The 23,403-nt window shown below is 43.6% G+C and overlaps 1 protein-coding gene and 1 long non-coding RNA gene across 8 annotated transcripts in view; one reads left to right on the top strand and one right to left on the bottom strand.

The window, feature by feature from the left end:
- HORMAD1 (HORMA domain containing 1) overlaps positions 1-20,391 on the top strand; it is a 26,155-nt gene extending 5,764 nt beyond the window's left edge. For 4 of the 7 annotated variants that reach the window (XM_083416703.1, XM_083416702.1, XM_083416704.1 and 1 more), the window contains exons 2-15: positions 7,931-7,986; positions 8,204-8,348; positions 8,767-8,830; positions 10,232-10,268; positions 10,403-10,423; positions 10,535-10,561; positions 12,194-12,261; positions 12,945-13,096; positions 13,200-13,429; positions 13,589-13,655; positions 14,482-14,558; positions 14,847-14,930; positions 16,369-16,458; positions 19,294-20,391. In XM_083416703.1, the coding sequence (XP_083272829.1) occupies positions 7,954-7,986; positions 8,204-8,348; positions 8,767-8,830; positions 10,232-10,268; positions 10,403-10,423; positions 10,535-10,561; positions 12,194-12,261; positions 12,945-13,096; positions 13,200-13,429; positions 13,589-13,655; positions 14,482-14,558; positions 14,847-14,930; positions 16,369-16,458; positions 19,294-19,374 (1,176 nt within the window). In that variant the 5' untranslated portion in view covers positions 7,931-7,953 and the 3' untranslated portion in view covers positions 19,375-20,391. Of the gene's footprint in view, positions 1-5,122; positions 5,836-6,539; positions 6,629-7,532; positions 7,647-7,930; positions 7,987-8,203; positions 8,349-8,766; positions 8,831-10,231; positions 10,269-10,402; positions 10,424-10,534; positions 10,562-12,193; positions 12,262-12,944; positions 13,097-13,199; positions 13,430-13,588; positions 13,656-14,481; positions 14,559-14,846; positions 14,931-16,368; positions 16,459-19,293 lie in introns of those variants that run through there. The other 3 variants (XM_083416700.1, XM_083416701.1, XM_083416706.1) reach the window with 3 other exon arrangements.
- On the bottom strand, positions 14,937-23,378 carry LOC310666299. Its single transcript, XR_014505866.1, has 3 exons — positions 23,204-23,378; positions 21,463-21,505; positions 14,937-16,360 (listed from the first exon to the last, which is right to left on the bottom strand). It is a non-coding gene; the product is annotated as an uncharacterized lncRNA (long non-coding RNA).
- Positions 23,379-23,403: the final 25 nt, after the last annotated feature.

Here is a 23,403-nt window from a genome sequence, read left to right as displayed (position 1 = left end):
GGGCAACATGGCCACCCAATTAGACCCGGTTTCCTGTGTCAGCTTGGACAGCTGATTCTTTAGAGTTCTGTTCATTCTCTCTACTTTTCCAGAACTCTGGGGTCTATAAGCAGTATGCAGCTTCCAGTTGATCTGGAGCGCTTTTGCCAGCCCCTGTAGGATTGCATGAACAAATGCTGGTCCATTATCAGATCCTATGGACCTTGGCAATCCATAGCGAGGGATGATTTCCCTAAGCAGGCACCTGGTTACTTCAAATGCCTTTTCAGTCTTTGTGGGCCATGCTTCGACCCATCCGGTGTAGGTGCACACTGCTACCAGCAGGTAGCGGTGCAGTCCACAACGGGGTAATTCAGTAAAGTCCACGACAAGATCTTCCATAGGTGCCGTTCCACTGTGCTGAATCCCTGGGGGAGCCAGTGGTCCGGCTCTGGGATTATTCTTCTGACACAGCAGGCATTTCCTGGAAATCTGGGCTGCCAGTTGGTAGAGGTGGGCTATATAGAAGCATTTTTCCAGCTGCTTGGTTGTAGCATCGGGTCCTATGTGGGTTGAATCATGGTACCTCTGAATTATTTGCCGCGAAAGAGACTCTGGAATCCATATCCTGTCATCAGGGGTAAGGTACCATCCTTCTTTGGTCAATGTCAGTTCCTGGGCGTCTGCAGTGTCCTTTTCCTGCTTGGTATAAGCTGGCTTGTCAGCGGTGCTTAAAATCTCTTCTGGGACTAGTGCTCCGATAACCGGGATGGGGGCTAGTTCCCGAGCTGCTTCCTTGGCCACTTTGTCTGCCAATCGATTTCCTCTGGCCACTTCCCCTGGTCCAGTTGTGTGTCCATAACAATGGATAACCGCTACCGCTTCAGGCTCCCATACAGCATCCAGAAGGTTCAACAAAGCTTGTGGGTGGGCCACCTGGTTTCCTCTGGAGGTAAGCAAACCTCTCTCTTTCCATAAGGAATTCTTGAAACCTTGTGGAAGCCTCGTCCACGTATATTGCACCTTGGTGCCTGTTCCTGGATCCATCCATTGAAATGCAAACAGGGGCTGACTTTCCTCTGCCAGACGGCAGCAGAAGAATGCATCCTTCAAGTCCAGTACCGTGAAATAGCAGGCAGTAGGAGGTATTAAACTCAACAGTGTGTAAGGATTGGGCACATTGGGGTGGAGGGTTTCCACGGCTTGGTTGACCAATCGGAGGTCTTGGACCGGACGATACGAGTTATCTTCCTTCTTCACCGGCAAGAGTGGGGTGTTCCACTGAGATTGACACTGCCTCAGGATGCCATGGCGAAGTAACCGTTCCAAATGTACCCATACTCCTTCTGCAGCTCGCCGGGGGATAGGGTACTGGTTCACAGCCACAGGGTTGGCGAATGGTTTGGGCTTGACTATTATAGGTGGGATGTTCTTTGCCATTCCGGGCGGGTTGCCTTCTGCCCATACACCAGGGTTTACTTTTTGCAGGAGGTCTTCTGGAATAATCCCCTCCTCTTCTTTTACCATCATTAAGCGCCAGTGTTCCCTTAAGGGTACTTCTAAGGAAAGCTCTCCTGTTTGCCCTGTAGTCATTGTCACTTCTCCTGTCGGTTGAAAGGAAATCTGGGCTTGCAATTTTGATAGCAGGTCTCGGCCCAATAATGGGATGGGACACTCTGGTATATATAAAAACTTGTGTTGGACTACTTGGCCACCCAGGCGACAGACAACAGATTGCAGGAATGGGGCTCTTTGTGATTTGCCTGTAGCTCCTATTATGTTAATTGTTTGCTTGGTGGGCTTGGACACTGGTACTGGCAAAACAGAGTGGGCGGCTCCTGTGTCAACCATAAAGGGGATAGTTTGGTTCCCTGTTTGTATTTTGACCATGGGCTCACGGGAACCTAAAGCAGCTGGGCCCGGTCTGTCCTAGTATTCTTCCTCCTCTCTCAGGCTCATCATGCCGGGCTGCCTTTGGGCTGAGGGGTACCAGGGAGGTCCCTGTCCACGTCCTCTACCCCTGCTGGCATTTGTCGATGACCAAGGTCTCAGTTCCTGTCCAGGTCCCCTGGGGGTTGGGCCTGGGGCTCGTTCTCCTCGTCCTCTCCCTCCTAAGTGGGCCTGTGGGCATTCTCCTTTCCAGTGCCCTTCCTGCCGGCAGATGGCGCACTGATTCCTCCCCAGGCGGCCTTGCCCTCCTCCCCGGGCACTTCCTCTTTTCTGAGGGATGGGTGCGGTGGCCTGTAATGCCATCAACTTCTTTGCTTGATACTTCTCCTTTTTCTTTTGTTCCTCTTCTTCCCTCTGATTGTAAGTGGTTTGAGCCAGTTCTAACATCCACTCAAGGGTGTGGCCCATGAACCCCTCGTGTTTTTGAATTTTTCGGCGGACATCGGGCGCTGCCTGAGCTACAAAAGCAGCCTTTACAATAAGGGCGTTGGCAGCCTCATCTGGGTCTACAGGAGTATACTGACGGTAGGCTTCCTTCAGGCGTTCCAGGTAAGCCCCTGGGGCCTCTTCATTCCCCTGCACTACCTCTCTGACCTTCACAAAGTTGGTGGGTTTCCTGGCTGCCCTTCTCATACCATTTAATACGTTCTGGCGGTAGGTAGTGAGGGTTTTCTGGCCATCAGCAGTCTGATAATTCCAATTCGGGGTACTATCAGGGTATCCTGTTATAATGTCTGGATCCGGTGTTCCCTGTGCTCTCATGTGTACTCGAGCTTCAACATGGATTCGCCTAGTTTCTTCTGTGGTTAGCAGCGCATCCATCAAATACTGCACATCATCAAAAGTGGGATTATAGGTTTTAAAAATCCCTTCAAACAATTTTATAATTTTAGCTGGATTCTCCTCAAAGGAAGGATTTTGATTTCTCCAATTACAAACATCTGCACTTGAAAAGGGTATATGCTGGACCGTGTAGGTCCGTGGTGCCTCCGCCCCACCAGGCCCTGGAGGTCCCGGTGGGTCATAAACCCTTCGGAGGGGCATTACTCCGACCCCACCCTTTTTCTGTGCCTCATGGGACTTATGGAAGGCTGCCCTGGTTGCTGCTTCTATCCATTCCTTCTGCCATTTCTTCCCTTGTGTTGAGGAGCATCCTGCTGCAGCCAACACGTGGGGGCTAACATCCACTTTTTCCGCATAGGGTTGTACATACTGTTGCAATCTCAAAGACTGATACTGAGTCCACTCTCTTCCCTTCTTTGCTAACTCAACCAATCCCTTTACAAATTCCTCATCATCCTCTTCTTCCTCTTCTGATTCATCAGCCTTGGGGGGTTCAGGCTGGGGGCTAGCTCCTCCCGGTGCTTGGGGACCTGGGCCTGGGGGAATTGCTAGAGGGGCAGTTGGTGGAGCATAGGGTGGTGGCGGTTTGATGATTCCCCCCTCCTCATCTTCTGGGTCTGGTATCACCGGGGGCTTTTCTGCCTTCCCTGCCGGTCGAACTGTACAAATTGTATTTCGTGGGGCGTCGCCTTGGCAGGCTTTCAACCACGGTGGATTCTTTTCTACATTGGTTTTCCAAGTAGAAATGTAAGGGATTTGGTCGGGGTGGACATTCAATATGTTCTGGTATAATGGGCTGATTAGTTGCAAATCAAAGCTTCCTCCTGACGGCCAATTAGTTTGTGCGGGCCAGTCAACTTCACATAATGTCCTCATTCTCTGTTTTCGCAATCTGATTCCCCAATCATCATGCTTTGTGGCCGCTTTCCAGTTCTTTAAAAAACATTCCAGAGGACTACATTGGCTTGCCCCAGACCCCATTTTTTTTTTTTTTTTTTTTTTTTCAGATACTCCGCACCTGACTGGGCTGTAAATTCTTTCACAGTTCACACGATACAGATTGTGGTCTGCACGAGGTCGCCCTGGCAGAAAACGCACAACCCTGCAATCGCTCGGCCAAGGGGAACGCTAGGCCCCGACCCACACTTGACAACAATTCAGTCACTGGAGTATCTGACATGCAACATATAACATACAAATCACACCATTATAATTTCAACATGCAACACACAAAACACACCAATACAACTTCCCCTCTGTTTCCCTTTTACCCAACCTTACTGGCGGCAAACTACTGCAATCGGCCAGTTCTCCCCTCTGTTTCCCTTGTACCCAACCTTACTGGCGGCCCTCTGCACAACCAGGTGAGGCTTGATCAGACCTCGCCCCCCTTTTCCTTGGGGCCCACGCCCTGTCCCTTGGGCTTACCGTTTTCCGCTGCGGATTCCCTCCTGGCCAGTCCTCTTTCCTCCCTCGACCGAGGTCCCTACTCAGGAGCGGTGTGGCCGGTTTCCCCCACGAATCAGTAGGGTGCGCGCTGAAGCCTGCAAACTCCGGTCCGAGCTGTTCACCTGGTCGAGCCTGGCTCTTCCCGGCCCCCTTGGGGTGGGGCAATTCCCGGCCAACGCACCAAGCTGTAGGCTTATGCCCTTTACTTTGCCAGAGAATTGCTTACCCGCGTCCCCAGGACCGAGAAGAGAATAAAAAAATTCCAGGAAAGTTTCTTCTTTGGAGAAAAGAGTTTTATTGCAAATCTGTGCACAGAGACAGTCAGCAGAATATAGTTTCTGAAATCTGACTGTCCAGCAATACGCATCTGCAAGCCTTCTTATACTTTAGAGTATTTACCCACCTCCCAGACCTCCCCCCAAAACTTCCCCAATCAGCTGGCAAGTTTCCAACTTATTCCTTATATGGCACATCTATATTTGCTGGCTAAGGCTGCTAGCTAAGCACTTCTTCTGCTGGTTAAGCATTTCCTCTGCTCAGTAAGCACCCCCTCCCACCTCCTTGTACACGTGTATTCTTTTGCTAGCTAAGCATTCCCTTCGTATCTCTTCTTATCTTGCATTACTTAAAGCAGAAGCAAAGCAGGAAACATCTTGCTAGTGGTTTTTAGTTGACAGCAGTTTTTGGCTAGGCAGGAAACGACCTTCTGACCTGTAACTAACATCAGCAGTTTCAGATAGCTGGTTAGACAGGAAACGGCCTCCTGACCTGTCTGATTTAGACTTTGCAAATAACTGCATTTTTGGGTTTGAGCTTGTGTAACCATCCTAGCAGAGTGCCGGAATTTACTATGTGTAGATAATATTAATGATTAACCGTTCCCCTCTCCCTTCAAGAGTAGAGCCGTTGAAATTGATGGAAGCAAGTTAGGTCTATTAACTTCAATGGGCCTGCTCTGAAAAGAACTAGCATTGAATGCAACCCAGTAATAATTATTTTTTTGATTTTATGAGATTTATGTCGCTTGATTGTAAAAATGAATGAACCTCAAAGCAGTTTAGAAGAATAAGACAATGAAAGTTTCAGGGTTTTTTTTAAAAAAAACACAACCTATTTAAAACCTCCCAAAAATAGTTAAGATCTATGATAAGGTAAAAACCACCAGATTACAATAGTGATTGGTGGCGATTTGCTTCTGATAGCGTTAAAAGTTACCATAAGATGGGGACCATTTTGGTGAAATAAACAGAAGTGTGGCTTTATTAAGTAACTCTGGAGAGGGTAAATAAAATGTTAGCTAAGGAAGGAAAGAAATATTGTTGTTTACAGTGTACACCCTTCAGTCTGAATAGGTTTTGCCCTGAGCGACTGAGTTGGGTCGCCTGAGGTGTAAAAAAAGGCGGGAAAGTTCAGGCGGCGGAGCGGGAAGGGCGGCCGTCCGTTAAACCGTCGACGTCGGAGGAGCGAAAAAAGGCGGGAAAGCGGGAGGCGCGCGCGCGAGGAGCCTAAAAATCCCCGCTTTTTGCTGAGAGGAAAAAGGATTTTGAAAAGCGCGTGGGAATCGCTATCAAATAGTTAAAACTAAAATAAAAGACTACAGTCTGTATATATGATGTAAGGGCGTCTGTTTTAAATAAATTAATATCCCTGAATGATTTTTATTTAATGTAATGAGAGGTCGTCTGCTTATAACTTGTTTTTATTACTGCTTGTTAGCCGCCCTGAGCCCGGCCTTGCTGGGGAGGGCGGGGTATAAATAAAAATTACTACTATTATTGTAAGCACTGCCGTCCTAAATCGCCCCCACCCCGCACGGCAAAAAAGCCCCATCGTGCGCTACATGGCTTGGCTGTTTTTAATCGCCTCAAGTCAGACGTGGTCTCTCGAGAGTGCTTCTCCGCCTGAACTTTCCCCCGTTTTATATATTACACTCCATCTCTATCGTAAACTTCCCAGTTGACTTTTGCAGCTGGGCTCTTAATGCCCAGAGATTGGTAGATAATATGCGGCGGGAGACGAGCCTTCCCTCATCCTATACTTTTCTTACAGATCTAATTTGCTCCCCTCGTCCCTACCAAGCGTTGTTTTTCCTCCCTCAGTGGAGCTGGAGGGGATGAGGGAACAATTTCAATCGGGAAAACTGGGGAAACTTTGGCTCTCTCGATATTTGCTGGACTACAACTCCCATCACCCCTCGTCTTTGACCATGCTTGCTAAGGATGATGGGAGTTGTAGTTCATCAACATCTGGGGCCGGGCGCAGCTGCTCCCCACGCTAAATCAAGTAAATAAATTTTAAAAACCTTAACTAACTGAACAATTGCAGCACAGATAGCTTTGTTCTCTCCCCACCCAACATAAATCCTGGCTATGCCCATGGCAGGGAGCAAAGCTTCCACATTCCTGATGTAAGAGGTAATATGAATGCCCAGATGGAAAAGAGGAGCCATGTTCCTTTTTCCAGGAAGCTACAGGGGGTGTGGGGGGTTTCTAGCCATAGCTGTCAACCTTCCCTTTTTTGCTGGAAATTCCCTTATTCCAGCGCTGCTTCCCGCTGCTATCCCAGATTGTTAGATATCCCATAGACTGTCCCCTGGACAGGGGAGGGTGCTGATCCCTTATTTTCAAATCTGAAAATAGCTATGAAAATAGCTGAAAATAGCTATGGTTCTAGCTGGGTTTTTTTTGTCCCAGGTGCAGCTTCCAGAAGGGCACCAACGAGGCCCCCAGCCTGTGTGCATGCATGTGTACGTAAATCATAGCTGTCAACGCTTCCCTTTTAAAAGGGAAATTCCCTTCTTCCGAATAGGATTCCTCGCACGAAAAGGGGAAAGTTGACAGCTATGATGTAAATGTGTGGGTCGTGTGTGCCAAACTGGGTCTTTGACCTGGGTGAAATAAAGCCTAGCATTGCCCCTGCCAATAGCGGGTGGTGGGGCCAGAGGCAAACATGCAGCGGATCTGACTCTTGCCTTTGAGCAGTAGGGTAGTTTCTGCACACACAAAAAAGACAAGAGTCTTCCTGCGCAGACCCACACATTTCTCCTTCCTTGGAGGTTTTTAAGCAGAGGTTGGGTGGCCATCTGTCATGGAGGCTTTAGCTGAGATTCCTGCATTGCTGGGGGTTGGACTGGATGACCCTTGATTCTATGATTCTCTATTTATTTATTCCATAAAATTTATATACTGCTGAACTGTTAAATGAAAACCCTCGTGATTTTATCGTTCACCCAGGCAAGCAAGAGGCATGCATGGTTGTCACGGGTCAAAAACACATTTCAGCCAGGCCAAGAACACTCTGGGTTGTATCCAACTCAGTTCTACTCAGAGTAGACGGAAATGAATACATTGAAGCTAGTCATGGTCATTAATTTCAACAAACTCTGGTTACTACCCTCAAGGAGCGGGCAGGGCAGGGCAGAAGAGGTATGGTCCCGGCAGGAAAAAAATACAACCAATAAAATATAGTCTAAAACTATTAAAACTCTTCATCTGTGATATTAGAGGCAACATAAAGCATTTTAATAATATATAAATACATATTAAATAAATAATGAGTTCATTTTAAACCAAGTGGGGTATTTTATAAAAAGAGAGTCTACTCCCAGGAGCAACAAATCTTTTTACATGATCAGTCATATGTTAAATTTAGAAACTGGAATTTCTCACCAAAACACTGTATATACTAACACAACATTTTTTATCAACAGGTGACTGAGAAAGAACAGGAAATATGGCAACTGCTCAGAAGCAAAGAACCTCTCTGGTATAGTTCCATTTCAAAAATTTAATTTATCTTACCCTTTAATAAGTCCCCCCCCCCCAGTAATTATATGTTTATGGTAACCATTGTGTTTAGATCAACTCAGTATGATGCACAGAAGGTTGCAGTGAGTTAGGCACTTGCATATTTATTGACATAAGAATGTGTAGAGCTAATCTGAATCCATGCTCTTCTTAATTCTTTCTTCTTTACCTTTTAGAGTGCAATAATATTTCCCAACAAAATATCAACTGAGCAGCAATCTCTAGTATTAGTGAAAAGACTGCTGGCAATAGCTGTATCCTGCATTACCTACCTAAGAGGGATATTTCCAGAAAGTGCATATGGAACAAGATATATTGATGGTAATGGCTTTTCCAAAAAGAGCAAACTTTCTCTGTAGTGTAGCTGATAAACACACCAGACTGTGATCTTCAGAAGTTGCTACATAGTGATACCCCAGAAAAAGTACCTGAGCTTTAAGCTATTATTATGTATTTACTTATAAACATTTGTGACCTGCTTTCCAGCAGAATATCCCAAAGCAAGGTGCAATCTCAAAAAACAATAAAACCATGCAATCATCATAGGACCATCCTTAAAATATGCAAAAACATGTAATCAAATAATTATTTGAAAGTGCAGGGTTATTGTTGCAAACTGCTGTTGAGTGATTCTCCCTTTCCATTCTGTGCTTGTGTAAAGAACAGAAAAAGTTGTCAATAATAGCGTTATCAATGTTGTAGTTAAGATTTATCAAATGTATTTTGATTGTATTTTAAGACCTCTGTGTGAAAATACTGCGGGAAGATAAAAACTGCCCTAGCTCCAGTCAGCTGGTGAAATGGTAGGTTTTTTTTGTGGTTTCCACTTTGCAAATAATTAGAGAATAGGTCCTTACCGCAGGGAGCTTACAGTCTGTAATTCAACATGAGAAAACAGATGAAGGGAAATGGAGGCAGGTTTGAACAAGGGTGCAATAGGTGACATATATGTACTTAGGTTTAGTACTATGTGCTGCCCCCATCCACACTATACCAGTGTTCAAAACTCCCGTTGTTCTAGACGCATTTTGCAACAGGGAATTTCATTAGTGTGAGCAGTTTCTGAGCTCTGGGCGCAGTACTGTGCCTAAGATTTCATATTAAAACGGCAGAGTGGAAGGAAAGGAGGACCTTTTCCTCCCCACTTCCAGCCACTCTCTGAAGACTGGAGATGAGACGCTCTTAAGAATATTAGGGGTGTGGGCAGGGGAAGGACTAGACCATGTGAAAAATGAACATAATATTTTAGCTGCAGTTCATTTCCAGCTTTGTATTCTTGTTATTAAAAATAACATGCCAATACTTTCCCTTGTTGCACCCATAACCTAGATTTCAGGTGCCATATAGCTCCTAGCTTTCTTATCTCAGTTTCTAACACTGCACTATATATTTAAAGCAGTAACCTACCACTTTAGACAGTCATAGCTTCACCCAAAATATCCTTAGAACTGTAGTTACGGTAATTAAGGGTGCTGAGAATTGTTAGGAGACTCCCCGTCCCGCCATAACCCTCACAGAGATTCTTAGAGTTCCCTGGCCTGGAAAGAGAGATTGATATTTAAACCACTCTAGAAATTGTAGCTCTGTGAGGCGAACATTTCACTGGACTCTTTGACTGTTTAAAATGGTATGATACTGCTTTAAATGTATAGTACAGATGAGGGAATGGAAAGGCTAGAATTTAAAGGAAGTAAGAGAGGTGGCATGATGGGAAACAGTTCCAGGCTTCAGAAGGACTAAGAGAAGAACAAAAATGTCATTTGAGAGAGAGCAGAAGAACTTCAGACATTTCAGAGTGATAGAGCTGGAGGATAAATGGTTATACTGTAGGTGGGGATTTTTCTGGGGAGAAGAGTGGAATGATAAAGGGGCTTGTGCAGGATTCAGGAGTAGAGAGGAAGGCATTTCAGAGATTTAAGGGACAGTGATGTGGCCAAAGCAGATTTTGGCTTCAGGGTGCTGGCTAGAGATGAAAGGTGTGTGTGTGTGTGTGTGTGTGTGTGTGTGTGTGTGTGTGGTTGAGGATTTCACTCAGTGTAAATAGGAATCCAATTGCTGTCTTTGTCAGGCCCATAAAATAATGGTAAGCATTTAATGAATAAAAGCAGGATTGAAAAATTGCACAATAGATATAGATGAATGGGATTAAAAAACCCAAAATGCATATATTTGTGTGAAGCAGTAGCATTTTATGATTTTTACAGGATGCTGGGATGCTATGATGCACTGCAGAAAAAATATGTAAGTTAAATATGGTTTTATCTTTAGTGAGTAACTGTGCATTCACAGATTCATCTTAGCAATTTTCATTATAGTAAACGCACTATAATGCTTTTAATTTCTAATTTATTTTCTTTATTGTTTTGGGTAAATAGCTCAGATTAATCGTCTTAGCGGTAAGTTTAATATATATTTATACATGTCCACATTTCAAAATTAATTAATAGTTCATATGCTGTATTGTATTTGCTATTGTCCTGATTATGTTGTTTATCTTTTAAATACAGGTCTACACCAACCAGGAAGATCCTCAGGTAAGTTTATGATATTGCATTCATAAATGCACATTTTATATTGCAGATGTTTTGTCCTGGATCAATACATACTTTTTGTGAAGAGCCATACTGAAAGAGACACATGCCGACAAATGTGGATTGTAAGATCATTCAGTGCATCTGACAGTGACCACTATGAAAGATCAAAGGACACCTCTAATAGAAATAATTAAACAGCCATTTAAAGGGAATGATTTCTGAAATTTACTGTAATTGGACTATTTTCTCACCATCTCTACATTCCAACACCGCCTCCTTTTTCAAATGCTAATCTGCAACCAGCTTTATAAAAGTGGTGGATTCAGACTGGGAATACATTGTTTGGGGGGAAACAAGTGGCTACGGTCCTCATCTAATTCATCCCCTTGGCTAAAGGGGTAGGGTGGGGAGGAAACTTCAGGAGAGCCAATCACTTCTTGTCGAGTTTGACTCTTCCTTTCTTTGGGAACAAGAGAAGAGTGTATCAAGTGTATATTGCTGAGGTGGGGAACCTGTGGCAGTCCAGGTGTTGCTGGACTACAACTCCCATCATCACAGATGATTTTCCAGGCTGGCTGAGGCTGATGGGAGCTGGGAGTCAAACAGCATCTGGAGAACCGCAAGTTCTCTTCCCCAGGCATATCCCTTGCCACAGATAAGGGTAAAAAAATCCAGCCACTAGGTGTCACTCTTCCTCTATTTGATGTGATAATTAGAATAATATTAAAGAAGATGAATTCTACATATTAAATGTTGCAGCCCAGACTTTATGGCAATCTTTTCTCTTATTATTTGCTTCTGCTGACCCTAATTCCATTAGAAAAGTGTGCATTGTTTTTTAAGAAAGAATATCCAAATGATCACAAAGGAAAGCTGGTAATGAAAAAGGGATTAAAACTGGATTGCAGTACTTAGGCCAGCATCAAATCAAATTCCATGATGAAGGACATTCCATTTTTTTATACTGATGTTGTTTAAAGAAAGTGGATCTTTCTTCCATGAAAGAGAATGGTGCAGGGAAGCCTTGAAGCAAATTGCTGGTTTGGCTTGTGAATTGACAGTTTGGGTGGCCTGGAAGCTATCATTAATATCCACTCTGGATGAAGTTTATTTAAAAGAGTCAAACCCAGCCTTTCTGTCATCAAAGGCTCTAAAAGAGATTTCAGTCCAATGAGTGGTATCCAGCTAGGTTGAAATTGATATACATAAGTTAGTCATGTTGATTAATTTTTGTGGGTCTAGGACCAATACCAGATGCAACCCATTGCGTTCAGTAGTGCAGTTAAGTATCCATATTGCTTGTTCACTTTAGATACAGTGAGTTTAAAAGTATTAACTATCAGTATACATTACTCCTGAGAGCCAAGGTGCTTAGATTCAGATTGTGGAGACCTGGATTCAACACCCCACTCAGCCATGAAACTCACTTCAGAACCTGTCACTCTCGTTCTGCCTAACCTACCTCACTGGGTTGTTATGACAATAAAACAGGGGAAAGAGAGCCCATGCCCTCCACCCTGAGCTTACTGGAGGACATTCAAAGGCGGAGGATTTATTAGATTTGGTGCTGCATTCTGCTTGTTGTTTCCAATTTTCGGCACTTGATACGTAACTACTATGTTTTGTGTTTAGACTGTTACAGAGTGCTACCAATTTAAGTTCAAATACAGCGATCAAGGACCATCTATGGATTTCACAAGGTATTCTCTCCTCTCCCACCCCACTGTTTTCATCAGGCAGTTATACAAGACATTTCTCTGCCAGGCTGTTCTTGCAAGCTGAGAAAAGCCAACATGTATTCTTTGATTCTAGAAACTGGATGTTAATATGTCCCTGTGTTCACCAAAGAGAAGGCATTTAATTGTTGCAGAACAAATGCTCAATAACAATCTGTCCTCAATTGGTTTCTAGTCACATTTATTAGAAAGGCTCAGGAAATATTATCAAATAGCAAATATGCAATTTTATCGGTTCCCAATTTCTCCTGTACCTAATGGATTTGACTTCCAGAATATACAGTACTTTAAACAATTGTCTTCAGCGTTTTCAGCCCATGACCTACCTTTAACCCAAACATGCATTTTAAAATTTCTTAAATACTTTACCATGTGTTTGTATGTGGGGAGTGTAATGCTACCACTGTTATCTAGTTCAGATCAGGCTCAGAGTCAATAGTGGGTCCTGACTGTTTTAAACCGTGGTGGGCTGGGGCATGTTGCTTAGACAGATCAGGAGAGCGGAGGATGGGAAGAAGGAGAGTAAAGCCACTCTTTGTGGGTAAGGGCTAGGGATGTAAGAAGGCTCCTGTTTCCATTTCCAGTATTGCTAATAGAGGCACCAGCTGTCCTTGCTTTCAAATAATGGATGGTTTTGTTTTTTCTAGTAAAAACAATGGAAGTAATTCCAACAACACGTGTACAAATACTAAGAAAGCTAGTATCCTGATGCTACGAAAGATTTATGTCCTGATGCAGAACCTGGGCCCTCTGCCTGGTGATGTCTGTCTGACGATGAAGCTGTTCTATTACGATGAAGGTACCATTTCAAATTTTAATTCTGTTCAACATCGATATGTCAGAATAATTGCTGACGAAACAAATGTTTCCCATTATGGAATATCACCAACTTTCCTTTTTAGTTACGCCTCCTGATTACCACCCTCCAGGATTCAAAGAGGGTCATTGTGAAGCAGTGGCATTTGAGGGAGAGCCAATGTATCTAAGTGTTGGTGAGGTTCCAACCCCTTTTCATACGATGAAAGTTAAAGTGACGACGGAAAAAGATCGAATGGAGTGCATCGATGCAGACTTATTAAGGCAAGGGAAGGCATTGACTTCCACAAAGCCACAGCATCTTGATAAAATGGATGTAAGGGTTTGAAATTTATTTTTATAGTTTTGTAATGATGTATGGAGTTATTATTATTTGAAATTTTGACAGTATTTGCATTGCCTATCCTTAACAAAATGTTTTTACAGGTACTTTTCAGCTTTGTTGAAGACGTTCTTGTTTGTGTTCTTTACACAGGAAGATTTTATTGCAGAAAACAGAATGAGGGAGCAGCAAAGCACACACAGGGTTCCTCAGACTAAAGGTACACAGAGCATATGTTATCTAGGAGTGTTTTGCTTTCATATTGGTACACGGTGATGTGTTCTCCATGGCAACACCTTTTCTGCACACCTCTTTAATTTTATGAAACCGTGCATGACGCTCTGCTCAGGACTTGGGTTAGACGATAGGAACACAGGAAGCTGTTAAATACCAAGACAGACCATTGGTCCATCTAGCTCAGTATTGCCTACACCGACTGCCAATGACTTTTCGGGGTTTCAGGCAAGAGGTCATTCCCAGCTCTTCTTGGAGATGCCAGAGATTGAACCTGGACATCAGATGCTCTACCACTGAGCTACAACCCTTGCTTTATAGAAACATAGGAAGCTGCCCTAGACTAAGTCACATTCATTGGTTCATCTAGCTTAGTACTGTCTACACCAATGGGCAGTGGCTCCACAGGATTTCAGGCAGAAATTGTTCCCATGCTTACCTGGAGATGCCAAAGATTGAACCTGGGACCTTCTGCATGCAATATGTGTGCTCTACCACTTAGTGATGTCCTTTCCCCCCAAGAATGAACCTTCCCACATGTTTAGACTACTTTCACATCCTGAACTTGCAATGACAGCAGAGGAGGAAGGACCACATTCCTCACAGTTAATATCTTCAGCAGTTTTTGTCTCCTTAGCAACTGCCTGCACCTTCTGGAGGAGGCCTGCCTCTCACTCAGAGAAGACTAGAGCCTTGTCAATGTATCTCTCAATCCTCTTTTAAGAACATTCTACTTATGTACAGAAATATAAACTCTTTGTTTATTCAGTGTTCTGAGAATTTGTACAATTTTCTTCCAATGCCATTCCCAGAACTTAATTTAGTGTGTGAAGAAGATGAAGACATGAGGATAGAAGATAGCCAAACTTTATCCATCAATAGTTCTCAGGTATAAAGCTGCCTTTTTATTCTGTACCAATGTTTGGTTCTCATTTAGTTTTTTGGATTTACTTTCTTGTGGCTGGATAAATGTTTACTAGATTTAACAAGTGCAACACAATCTGACAATTAGCGGAAGAGTTCCTGCAAAATGTATGTAGATATTGTTTGTATGGGTGTATATTTGGCAAAATCACATACAAAACTGTGTAGATATGTTTGTCCTCATTCCAAGAGCCCAAACCAAAGCTGTTCTCTTTTAAAAAGCTGTTCTCTTTGTTTGTTTAACTGTTTTTAGGTGGAACATCTAATTAATAAGACATCAGAACTTGAAGTAGCTGAGGGAAAGACCCGAAGTGGAAGGAGGTTTAAAGGCAACACAGTTAGTGTCATTTTTAAAATAATTAACGAACTATTCTGTTGCATGATCTGAATGAGATAAAAAATTTAAGGGATGCATAACTTAGATTTTTACAGTACAAATCCTGTTCTTTAAGGCTTAGATCAGTTTTCAGGTTACCTCAATTTTGCTACTGTTGCACAAGTTGCAGTCAGGATGATTATTAATTCTATTATTTTTGATAATGTATTCATTTATTTCCATAGCATTCCCTCCCCCAATAGTACTCCAAATGCATTGCCTTAGTTATCCTCCCAGCAAGCTTGTGATTTTCGTAAGGCCACGTGATAAGCTGCACAGCTGAACCTGGAAGCGCAGCATCACAGCCCAATTTCGTCTCACAGTTTCATACTAAGCTCTTTGAAAATATTTGATTTAGGCCATGCCATTGCCGTGTTCACGTCCAGCATGTTTGGGCACTAATTAAGGGCTCCTTCAGATGCTCTATTTATTGAGCATTTATTCTGATTTGTTTGCAGGGAGATTATATACCTCTTCCCATCAAATGATCATTCATCCCACACTTTTTTAATGCATTTCCCCATCACGTTCCTTACCACAAAGGGTCTGCTGTCTTTTTAAAGTGGATTTGTTGCTCCAGAGTGCTTTAAATCAACTTAAATTGCATAAAACTAAATTCCTGATATGCCATTGAATCCATCCCACAAAATAATAACAGTCTGGAGGTAACCTAAACATTTATTATAAATAGTAGTAGCACCAGTAGGGCAGCATATTCATTAGTTAATTTTCAACAATAAAATACCAGAGCTTAGGCTTTGTGAAAGATAGACAAAGCTATTGTTGTCCACAGCAATATTTTGAGGGAGGTAATGTTAAAAATGTAAGAAGCTGAGTTATGTACAAGCTGCAGGACTAGATTACTGCAAGTTTTTGCTTCTAAGGAGGCCTTGGACTCTGAAACCTAGGAAGAAAGTTGCATGAAACCATACAACCCAGAAAGTCCTGCTTTTGAGCTGAAAAAGTTGTGTAAAAATTTCAGCTCATCTCTTTTACAGACACTGTGAGGGACCATCCCCACTCTCTGTCCATCAAACTAAGGTTGTTTCTACCCTCACTCCTCTCCTAGTTTCACTCTGTTCAGTACAGAAACATACCTTCGTAGGCATCTGCCAGTTGCTTTACTGACATTTTCACCTTATAGACATTGTGGGGGAAGATTCCACCAGAATCAGCATCTTAGGAAATGCCCTTCAGATGTACAGCGGTGAAAGTAAATCATAATGTTGTCATGACCAAGCTTAGGCTTGCCCTTACTGTCGCCACTCTTAAAGAGTCCTTCATTAATTTTTTAACACACGTTGAGGAAGAGTAACAGCCTACGGATGCACAGCACGCTTCTTAATAGCCATCTGCAGACCTCTCTCCTGGAGCTAACGGTTCTTCTGTCTCTGTCAAGGGTGACAAGGGAGGCAGCAACAAAATTCAGTTAGCAGCAAAGTGTCCCAGAGAAACCCCGAAGAGAAGAAATGCAGAATCGGGCAAGCCAGTAAGTTCTTTCCATGAATTATGAGGAAAGTAACAAGAGTTCTTGCTGTGGGTGCCCCCATCTCCAGTCTTTATGGATCCAACATTTCTATGCAAAACCAGAAGCCTTGGTTTGTCACTGTTTTTTGTTTAGGGGCAAGTACAATATTGGAAAATTAGGTGACTTTATAGGGCTGCCGTCCACTGTGTTTTCACTCATGTCAGTCCTGTTGATTTGAGTGAGCCCTGCTGTGCAACCTTGCCCTAGGCATGTTTACTTGGTGAAGCCCCACTGTGCTTCATTGGGGTTCAAACGGTGCCTAGGACTGTGGCCTTAAGTGGACAAAATGATGCCTTCAATTGCAGCCATTATAGTGAACAAATGAGGCTGCACAGAACAAAATGTGGTTTGTGGAGGTGGGATGTGTTTCTTTCTTCTGGATTCTCCCTCCCAGCTGGAGCCTCTGAAGCTGCAGACGGTGCTGGCTGTCACCCAGTCTGCATCTTCAGAGCTTCCGCTTCACAGGCAGGGAGGCTGACCAGAGCAGAAACAGCAGTTCCCAAAGTGAGAAAGAGCCAAATAACCCAGGGATGCCCAAACAATTGCTGAGAGACAGACAGTTTAAAATATATGTCTCTTCAATACAACTTGTGCAATGAGGACCCTCAACAGCCACTTATGTTGTAAGACAGCTCCAGAAACCAGTATGGTGACATCCTTTTCCTACACACAAGTTTTTGCTTTTTCTGGACTTGCTCTTTTTGTCTCTGCTAGTTAAAGTTTGGTTGGAGCTAAGGTATTCCTGGCAGGTAGTGAGTTCTATGGCCTCCTTTTTCATAACCTGTTTACCCTGAGATCTAGGACAATGGTGAGTATTACCTGCTGTTAGGGATGGGCAAGTCTGACAGTTTTGGTTTCCCTCAATTCCCCTCATTTTTTCCAGCCTTCCGTTGATTTCTCCACATTTCTACATCTCCAAAGACTGAATGGAGAGATGGTCGGCTGGAGCCTGCACTACCTGGTCTTTGCTCTGCCCCCCAGCCGGCAGCCGATTGGGTAGCCGGGGAGGGGGTGGAGCAACTAAAGGGGGTGTCACCCTGGCACGGGAAGCCCATGCCAAGTCGCAAACCCCACCCACTGCTTGGAAGAGTGAGCATTAATTGTGAAATTCTTTTTTAAAGTCCTCATGAAAATTTATCTGGATTTCAGTGTCAATTTCTTCTAATATACACATTTGGGTGGCTCCTAGGAATTGCCGATCGGAAGGTCGGCGGTTCGAATCCCCATGACGGGGTGAGCTCCCATTGCTTAGTCCCAGCTCCTGCCAACCTAGCAGTTCGAAAGCACATAAAAGTGCAAGTAGATAAATAGGTACCACTCCGGCAGGAAGGTAAACAGCGTTTCCATGTGCTGCTCTGGTTTCGCCAGAAGCGGCTTAGTCATGCTGGCCACATGACCCGGAAAAACTATCTGTGGACAAATGTCGGCTCCCTCGGCCAGTAAAGCAAGATGAGCACCGCAACCCCAGAGTCGTCCGCGGCTGGACCTCATGGTCAGGGGTCCTTTACCTTTTTATACACATTTGCAGAATATACACATTTTTGCAAAGCAATTTTTCCTAACATAATGCTCTTTTGTATGTTCTTTTTGACTAATTTGTGCACTTTTATTCACTTTGTCCCAGTATGCCTATTTTTGTGTATACTGGGGCAAAGTGCACAAAAGTGCACACATTTTTGTGTATACTGGGGAATATCTGTGCATAATATGTGCACTTTGCCACAGTGTACGCATTTTTTGTACACAATACTTGGCTGGAGAACAGCACTGCAAAATCCAGAAAAGGTGCGGAAAATGTCAGGCTGGATGGATGCAAGGCAGGGTTCAGCCTGTGCTCTGGGGAACATGGAGCTCTGAGTTTTCTCCAGCAAGGAGAACAAGCTGAAACTGAGACCTTACACAGTGGTACCTCTGGTTACGTACTTAATTCGTTCCGGAGGTCCGTTCTTAACTTGAAACTGTTCTTAACCTGAAGCACCACTTTAGCTAATGGGGCCTCACTCTGCTGCCGCGCCACTGTTTTGCGATTTCTGTTCTCATCCTGAAGCAAAGTTCTTAATCCGAGGTGCTATTTCTGGGTTAGCGGAGTCTGTAACCTGAAGCGTATGTAACCTTGAAGCATATGTAACCTGAGGTACCACTGTATAGCAGTAGTAGTAGCAGCAGCAGCAGCGATAGCAGTGGCAGGGACAGTCTAATTGATATAGCCATCTGTGCTGCAAGATGCTGCTCTACTTAAAGGACCCGGCCTTCAGCACTGGTCTACTGTGATAAGCAGGGGAGCTACAGGCCTTCCTGAGTCTTCTCCAGGGGAGTCCTCTGAGACAGAATGGCAGTGCCACATCCTCAGGCTGAGAGTGCTTCTGGGGCTGGCCCTGCATGCCCTTTCCCCTTCTGCTTCAGAGTCCTCGTTCTCATCCCCTACAGATGAGGAATCTGACACCAGGGTCATCAATGACAGCCTGGTCCTGGTGTCAGGCTTTGGGGTGGGTGGGTGGGAGGAGGCTGATTTACAGTTCTGCTCAGTTAAAGTGCATAGTTCCTATTTGATCAGATAGAATTGAAATTCCCATTTGATCAATGACATATCACAGATGCATGGTTTATAGGGCAATTGTAGCAAACCCTTCACTGAAAAACCAGCAGAGAGGACAAAAAGTTCTTTGTTCTCTGTAACTCAGCATTATTGGGCTCTACCTGACAATATTTAGGTGCATTAGAGTAAGTCAGTATGTTGATTTTAATGGTTCTGCTCTGAGTTTGACTAAATAATACTTCATTGTCTTTTTTAAAAAGGTTTATCATCTTGAGTTCTTTTCTGGTGAAGACTCAGTTCCCAAACGGAGAAAAATCAGTGAACCAAAGGAGCGGATTTAGATATTGGTTTTCAAATGTTTATTATTTCCCGTTTCCCTCCCTCCCTAGAATGTTTTTCTCATTATACCCAGTATTTTGATGTTTTAGAGGGGGTATGGTTTAACCTGTTAAAACCATCCAACATTTTTCAGTGCTTTTATTTGCAGTTAAGAGTACAGGCTTTTAATTCAGGTACATGTAAAATCTAGTCTTGTAAATTTCACTTGTCAGCGTGGATAGAGAGCTGCTGCTTTATCTGAGGCCTGATTTAAATGCAATATTGGGCATGCAAGAAAATACACCCATGTGGCATTTCATGTAGTCAGGCTCACATTAAATTTGGGACTCTGAGCTGTTACCTGTACAGTGTGCCCGGGCAATGAATCTCAAGTGTGCTTAATGTTGCATGCAGAGGCGAAATGAGACCCAACAGCAGTTTAAATTGGGCCAGAGGGAAATGTCCTTAAGAACAAACTATGATAAATTGATTCCAAATGGAAAAATTTCAGGCAATATTATTACTGCCATGCGAATTAAAAGAAGGAAAAAGCTAAAGGTTTGCAACTGAACCTCCTAGATTTTGGGACTGCAACTCCCATCAGTCCCAGGGCTGATAGGAGTTGTAGTCCAAAAAATGGGGGGGGGGGGACGGGACACCAGCTTGGGGAAGGATGTTGTAACCAGTAGCCTCATCCACAGAAAAAGCTAATCACATCTAAGTACTGTGGAATGAGATGTCACAAAATTGACTTAAGCCCCATGGATTCCAACAGTTCTTAGGCACATCTTACTTTCTCTGGAGCTAGCAATTAACTTTTAAAGCATTTGTTACTTTGTTTTCTGTTACTAGAAGTGTTATAAAAAATGTAGAGAAAATGTTTAAAAATTTTATGCTATATAATTCTTGAAACATAATGGAAGTATGACTCGAGAACATATTGATTTCTGATTAAATGTTTATAGAGGTCTGCAGTGCATGTGCTTTGTTTTAGACCTTCCAATTTTATAGCCACAATAAAATATTTACAACTTGAACAAGCTGCCTCTTTTCATAATGTTTGTTTTAAATGTTGATTCCTGCCTCATCACTGGGTGCTCCCAATCTTTCTGTGATTGCCATGTTCATTTTCAGAATACTGTAAAGAAATAACTGATATTTTTGCAATAACTCTTTGGAACCTTACTCCACAGGAAGCAAAATTATATGGCATCCAAAGACGACTGTAGTAAGCAGTGGCATCTAGTGCCACAGTCATCTTGCAATAATTTATTCTCTGGATGCCACAAACCTCATACAAAATGATTCATTGGTTATTTGGGTGGGGGCACCATAGCTGACAGGCAGTATCCTCAAAAATAACACCAGGAGTCCTGGTTGGTTGGTTTTTATTGGGTTTTGTCAGGGAACTGCCATCAGTGCCGGACAGAGAGAGCAAAATCCAGAGGGTTTCTGGAGAGCGTCCCAGGATTGGGAGAGGCAGCCCATCTTCTGGGGAAGAGAATCAGCGTAGCACCAGTGGAGAAGGGGGGCAGGTGGGGGAAGCGGCGAGGCGGTCCCATGACTCCTTGCCGGGGACCAGCGGGGAGAGTAGGGGTCCTCCGTTGCCCACGCCCTCCTTGCGTAGAAGGCTTTCGCGCAGAGAGAGTAGGAGAAGACTAGGCGTCAAAGAGCTTCTTTGCTGGAAGAAGTTTAAGAAACGCCCACTGACGGATTCTGCCAGCGATTGAGACAGCCACGGGTGAGTGGCTGTCCGGACAGAGAAGGTTCACTCAGGCAATCCAGCCAGGTGTTTGCACCGGCTTATGCATGAGCAACCCCTAGAACCACTACAGGTTTTGATATTGTTTCTTGGATTTTATATTGTTAGCCAATGTGGATGGAAATGCAGGATATGCATTTGCTTAAATAAGTGGGGAGGAGGGGCTTCCCTTCAGCTTCCAGGACTGGCTCAACCTGATAAGCAGGGGAAAGACTTCTGGCCTTGTACGGTCTGCCATTTTGAATGCCACGGTGGAGTAGGAAAGGGGTAGAAATTCAGTTTGGTTCACATTTTACTGTGAACATACCTAACACTTTCTAAAATAATACCTGCGTTTTGGCTCACTTACCTTTTGAAATTCCTACACCTAATTTTGCAATGCAGTTCTGCATCTGTGCACAAAAATGTGTATATTAGTGAAAATAACCTAGAAAAATCTGCAGTTGGAAAAATTGCTTCCAAAGATGTGCATTTTGGAAAACTGCATACAGTTGGGAGAAATGCAAACTAAAATGTTGGCGTATCTTAATGGGCTTCTTTAAAAAAAAAAAAAAAAAAGACACACACACAAGCTGAAGGAGAAATAGGGATAACTAAATTTAGGATTGGGAAAAATAAACTGAAATAGATAGATTGAAATTGTTTAGTCAATGAATGAAAGCTGGAGGGAGACTTCTAGGCATCCATTCTCTCCTGCTCAGCGCACAACATCCAGATAGCTGTCCAGCATCTGTTCCCTCCAGCAAGGGAAAGCCCGATCTCTGCAAGTTGTAGCAAAATTTCAGACGGTTCCAGGCACTCAGCCATTGTTGCATTTCCATTGGGAAAATTGAGGCACAGCGGAGGCTAGTGTCTTGTAAGAAATATGGCTTATTTCACACATCTTTACACCTGGAGTCTATGATGTGCTGCAGAATATTATATCCCAATAGTGTCTCTCGTTGCACCTCAAAGCTTCAGCAAGCTTGGGTCCAATGCAGCAGTCAGTCATGCCCACCCCCAGTCTCTCGGTGCAGCCTCCTCCAGCCAGTTGCTGCATGGACTTCTGGCCCCTCCTTTGCAAAAGCTGCTGCTCAGAACCTCATTTTAAAAGACACTTTTTTTTCCTGGCAACCTTCCCCTTCCTTGTCTGCTGCTGAATGTCTTACCTGTTGTTAGGGTAATGACTATTCTATGTTTATTAATGGCTGCACACAGCCTGCCTTGCCAGGCTGGTCTGGCTCCCCAGCATAGGCCAAGTACAGAAATTTCCATGTTTGGCACAGTTTAATCAAACCATCATTCATTCTAACTTTTGCTAATTCTACCATAATCAATAACAGTATAAAAGGAGATTTCCTGGATGCCAAGATCCAAGTTTGGGTCAAGTGATCTTTGGTGAGAGAACCCCAGCAGAGATTTGAAGTCACAAAATATGCTGCAAAGTAAAGCGTGGAAATATAGACTGTTAGACCTTTAAAAATATGGCCTTGTGAGTGAGTGAGTTCCAAAATAGTCCCATCTTCCCCCAGCAAAAAAAGAAAAAAAGACCACACGCTCTCCAAAGGGACAGATTCATGTGCTTTTCCACACAGCATTCAGAAAAAATTGCATAGGCTGTAAAACGGCTTGTTATACTGGTGAAAAGTTCCTAAATTATGGACATAGGAACATAAGAATAGTTTGTAAGAGCCATGCAGTCTGAGCTGGTTGCAGCAACCAGCTCAGACCTCTTTACATGATGAGTTCAGGTAAAATTAGTAGTATTGCCTTTTTATCTTGACAGGGACAAAGTCTTCATTGAGAGTGAAAGTGCATAAATCTGTTTGTGTATTATATTTGGCTTAATAAAGAAATATATTAAAGCAATTAAGTGTGTATATTAAATAAGATTAACTATATTGAGAACACTTTAATTTACGATATACGATATCTTTATTGCAACCAAGGTGAGCCAAGCGTGCCAGGACAGCTTACTCCATGGTCCTCCCCCTTCATGCATTAATTTGACTTAAGTACGTTGGTTACATGAGGCTGGTAATCCCACACATTGTTTCTTTAGGCCAGTATGGTGGCCCTTAAGGGATCTCTACCCGGCCCTCGGGACTCACCCCAGGCCACACACCATAGCTGTCAACCGTCCCTTATTTGGTGGGAAACTCCCTTATCCCAGCGCTGTGTCCCACTGCTGTCCCTTATTGATGATGTCCCTTAAATTTCCCGGGTTTCATGTTCGCCCGGCTCGGGAGGGAAGCAGCGGCTCGGGGTCCTCCGCCATGAGAGAGCGCACGCACACGAGCTGCCACGTCTC

Source organism: Podarcis tiliguerta (assembly GCF_965153285.1).
Source record: "Podarcis tiliguerta genome assembly, chromosome: 16".
In the NCBI taxonomy this organism is placed as follows: Eukaryota; Metazoa; Chordata; class Lepidosauria; order Squamata; family Lacertidae; genus Podarcis; species Podarcis tiliguerta.
Note: the sequence above shows the minus strand (reverse complement) of the source record. Positions and strands in the feature narration are given on the sequence as shown.